The sequence below is a fragment of the Corapipo altera genome, unplaced genomic scaffold, assembly GCF_003945725.1.
Source record: "Corapipo altera isolate COAL_440 unplaced genomic scaffold, ASM394572v1 50277, whole genome shotgun sequence".
NCBI lineage: Eukaryota > Metazoa > Chordata > Aves > Passeriformes > Pipridae > Corapipo > Corapipo altera.
The window spans coordinates 1-4468 of NW_020886911.1; the positions used below are offsets into that span (position 1 = coordinate 1).

At 45.1% G+C, this 4468-nt stretch overlaps 1 protein-coding gene across 1 annotated transcript; it reads left to right on the forward strand.

Moving 5' to 3' along the window:
• Positions 1-6: 6 nt before the first annotated feature.
• Positions 7-4198, forward strand: LOC113941401 (cytochrome P450 2J2-like; the record flags this gene model as incomplete). Its single annotated transcript, XM_027632554.1, has 6 exons — positions 7-150; positions 758-934; positions 1493-1634; positions 2208-2395; positions 3337-3475; positions 3936-4198. Coding segments are annotated over 6 exons (969 nt in total), but the record flags the coding sequence as incomplete, so codon positions are not given.
• Between the last annotated feature and the right edge of the window lie 270 nt (positions 4199-4468).

Below are 4468 nucleotides of genomic sequence, written 5' to 3' on the forward strand. Positions count from 1 at the left end.
GACCCTCACTACAAAATTAATGGTGCTGTTTCAAACATCATCTGTTCTATAACTTTTGGGAACCGCTTTGACTACCATGACAACCGTTTCCAGGAATTACTGCACTTGCTGGCTGAAACACTGCTACTCATTGGAAGTTTCTGGGGCCAGGTAAAGAGAGTTGGATGTTTTTCTAGCTTCAGCTGCATGTAAGAGCTCAGAAACGGGAGTTTCTAAGGCACTGATATAATCTCCTTTTCCCTGTAGAAAAGGTCACATTATAAGAAAAATTTCCAAAAGTATTGTTCTACATTAGACTGGAAACATACACAAATCTATCAGGAAAGCAAGGAAGTAAGTTAAAATAATTTGGGCATATGGGGGAAAAAATACTACAGGATTGTAAACTCAATCTTATGTGTTACATAGACAAAGAACAATGTAAATGTAGTTCCTGTATGGCCACATACCATGGGTCAGGTCTGATCTCTGTCCCCTCCATGAGGGCACTAAAGAGCTGATCTGCACCCACCTCATCTGTGGCCACCTCACATTTGGTGCAATCAGAGAATTTTATCAGCAGAAAACATCTGGGCCATTCTTATCTTGTTTGTACTTGTTTACATAATAGATTTGCACAAATTGGACCTTTGTAGCAAAACTGATGTTTCTTCCTGGCAGCAAGTGGAGTTAATAAATTGTCCTATAATCTCAACTATGATACCTGCTCTTTTCGAACTCAAGAAATGCTCTTCTGCTCTGTTTGATTTCTCACCAGCTGTATAACGCTTTTCCTTTGGTCATGAGCTGGCTGCCAGGACCCTTCAAGAAAATCTTCAGGCACTGGGAGAAACTTCGATATTTTGTGAAAGGTGTGATCGCAAAGCACAAGGAGCATTTGGACCAGTCCGAGGCAGGAGATTATATTGACTGTTACCTGAGGGAAATAGAAAAGGTAGGAGGGAAATGCCTAAAGCCACTGAAAGATTAACCCACAGAATGAGCAGAGAAGACTCAAGTCTGTTTTGTCAGGGGCGCTTATGCCTCACGCTCCTCATGCCTTCTCCTCCCTACCTCTCCCATGTCAAACTCCAGAAACAGCAGGAGCCCGATCGCTTTGAAAACACATAGATTTTTTTTTTTTCTGTTTGAAAGTATTTACACTTTGTCTTCTTGCCTTTTTCACTCTGTTACATGGCGTAGGAGGACTCTCAGGGAACATGTTCAGGTTTACACGAGAGCTCTCAGACCTGTGTTTGCTATTGGGAAACTTGACATTTAAAAACAATACCTTCATTCAAGAATTGCTCTACAGCATCCAGATTGTCTTTCAAAACAGTCCATAGAACTTAAAATTCAGTGAAAATAAGAGCTAGAAATTTCCAAGTCCAGAGTTGGTAGATAACAAAGGAGCAGCAGGATTTAGGTTACGTACCAGTGGTTCTGGATCGGGTTTTTGAAAGCATCGTGCCCTCCTTAATAAGAGTTTTCATTGCCATGTTTTTCTCCTAAGTTTAAGGGTGATACCAGCTCATATTTCCATGAGGAAAATCTGTTGTGCTCCACCTTGGACCTGTTCTTAACTGGGACTGAGACAACGGCGACTGCCATCCGCTGGGCCGTGCTCTACATGGCCATGTACCCCCATATCCAGGGTAGGGCCACGGACGGGTCCTTTGCTTAGCCCAAAACTAGATAAGTGAAACTCAGGGAATAGAGTTATCCCAGCTTTGCCATGTGTTGGATATGCCTGTGCTCCAGGTATCTTATTGGGAATTTTCTGAATGAGTGATTGAGGGAGCTGGGAGGGTTTAGCCTGGAAAAAAGGAGGCTTGGGGGGCTCAGGGGAGACTTTCTCATACTCTACAACTCCCTGAAAGGAGGTTGTAACCAGGTGGGGGTCGGTCTCTTCTCCCAAGGAATAGGTGATTGGAGAAGAGGAAATAGCCTCAAGTTGTGCCAGGGGAAGTTTAGATTAGATATTAGAGAAAATTTCTTCACTGAAAGGGTTGTCAAGCCCTGAAAGAGGCTGGAAGAGGGAAATGATGGAATCACCATCCCTGGAAATCTTCCTAAAGGAGTATGGATATGGTGCTTGGGGACCCGGTTTAGTGGTGGTCTGGTAGTGTTGGGTTAATGGTTTGACTCAATGGTCTTAAGGGGTTTTTCCTACCTTAAAAATCCTATGATTCTGTGAAGACAGGTTTTTGTTTTTTCGCTCTCCACAGAGAAAGTACAGCTGGAAATCGACACGGTGCTTGGCCAGTCCCGCCAGCCCACGATGGCCGACAAGGAGAATATGCCCTACACCAGCGCGGTGCTGAGCGAGGTCCTGAGAATGGGCAACGTGGTGCCACTGGGGGTGCCCAGGATGGCCACCAGCGACACCACCCTGGCCGGCTTCCACCTGCCCAAAGTGCGTGCAGTCCACCAGCCTCCATCCTACCAGAGCAGGGTCTTCACAGCCCAAATTCCAAATCTCACCTGGAAGGGAACCAACCAGCAGGATCTTGCAGAGATATCACTGTTATATAGAAAATACAAGCCCCCCTGATAGAGGGTGTGGGGCTGTTATGGGTCTCAGTTCCTTTCAGAGGAGAATTGTAAGATCCTTATGGTGTTGGTCATAATTTCCAATTTTAAAAGATTTATCCTTTAAAATTTTGTAATTTTATATTCCACACATTATGGGAATAGAGGGCCAAGAAACACAGGAAATCAAATAGTTTGTGTTTGTTAATTCCACAGAGTATTAAAAATCATCTATTAAAACCAGAACTTGATTAAAGCCAGGTAGTGGGTATTGTTGCACGCACATTGTGTTGCAATTATGAAAGCAAATATTAGATTTAGATACATCTAGACTCTTCAATCTATATGGCTGGTTGCATCAAGGAAAATTAGAAATAAAAAATCTGGGTGTTTTCCTCCACATTGATTAGAATATTTCTCTTCCTGATGGAGGATGTGGAGATAAACCAGATCAAGTCTGGGGTTTTTTTAAGGCTCAATAAAACAAACTGATTGAAAAGTATTTGATTTAATTGCTTCAAATTCCTATGGGATTGCAGTGTTACCAATTTAAAGTTGGTTTATAGTAACATCACCTGTTACAGCAGCTCAAGGTGTGGATCAACACTATGGTGATACTTAAAGACACACAGAAGTGAACAGTCCTGTAGGTTTTCATCCTCATTTAATTACATGGCTTAGGGGAAAAAAAAAAAACAAACCACATTTTGCCCTTAAGAAAATGTAGTTTACACTGTGTGTGGAACAGAGCTAATAATAACGCGGTCTGACAACACTTTGGCTCTTCTCTGCCACGTAATCGCCCGCTTTCCCCACCTCTCGCAGGGCACCACTCTGATGACCAGCCTGACTTCGATAATGTTCGACAAAAACGTGTGGGAGACTCCAGACACCTTTAATCCTGAACATTTCCTGGAAAACGGCCAGTACAGGAGGCGGGAGGCTTTTCTGCCCTTCTCTGCAGGTAGGATGATGGATGGGGAGGTGGCTTTCCTTTTTGCAATGCTTTAATTTTTTTTCCCCAAGACACAGCTTATAGAGTAGGGGGCACTGCTCCTGTCCAGCTTCCAGCCCATCCCCACAGTGAAAGTCCCAGTCACTGTTAATACTGACTGCTCGGAGCAGGAGGGAAATCAACTTTGTTATTGCAGGATAAAGAAAATAAGCCTTTTTCCTCTTGCACAAGTTGCATAACTGGGGTTTTTTCACCGTTTCCCCTCTCTGTCTATCTGAGCAGCCGCAGTTTGCTCAGCAGTAAACTTCTCGGTAAGGTTTGAGCAGATTGTGTGGGTGAACATTGCCACCTAACCTTTCCAGGAAGAAAAGCCGCAGCAGCCTGTGCGAGGCGGCGCGGGCGAGAGGAGAGTCAGAGGTGGCTGGAGCTCACTCAGGAGTCTTTTGGATTATTTTTTGCTCCTTTTCAGGCAAGAGGGCTTGTCCCGGGGAGCAGCTCGCCAGGACTGAGCTCTTCATCTTCTTCGTAGCCCTCCTGCAGAAGTTCACCTTCCAGGCGCCAGCAGACGCCGCGCTGACCTTCGCCTTCACACTCAGCCTCACACGCTGCCCCAAGCCCTTCCAGATCTGTGCGATGCCTCGTGACTGAGGTCGATGTGGGGCTGCCCTGTGACCCTCCTCTGCAGCCCTCCACAAACTGGAGAGTCTCCCTTCACCCATCTGCCCCACAGATTTTGGGCTGCAATGATGGGCCGTAGAGGTCTAGCACCCATCAACATCTGGGTTGCAGGGAAAGGGCAGAAGGGCCACATCCTGAACACTGCAACAAAGACAACCATTGTGGTTCTTCCCTTCATTCCTCCTCCCCTTGACCAGTTTGAAAAAATGTATGAATTTAAAAGCCTTATTACCTCATTTCCACCATTAGCAACTCACAGGAAGGTATATGACACCCGTGAAAACATGGTTTCGTGTTGACTTCTCGGCAATGGGATATGCCCAT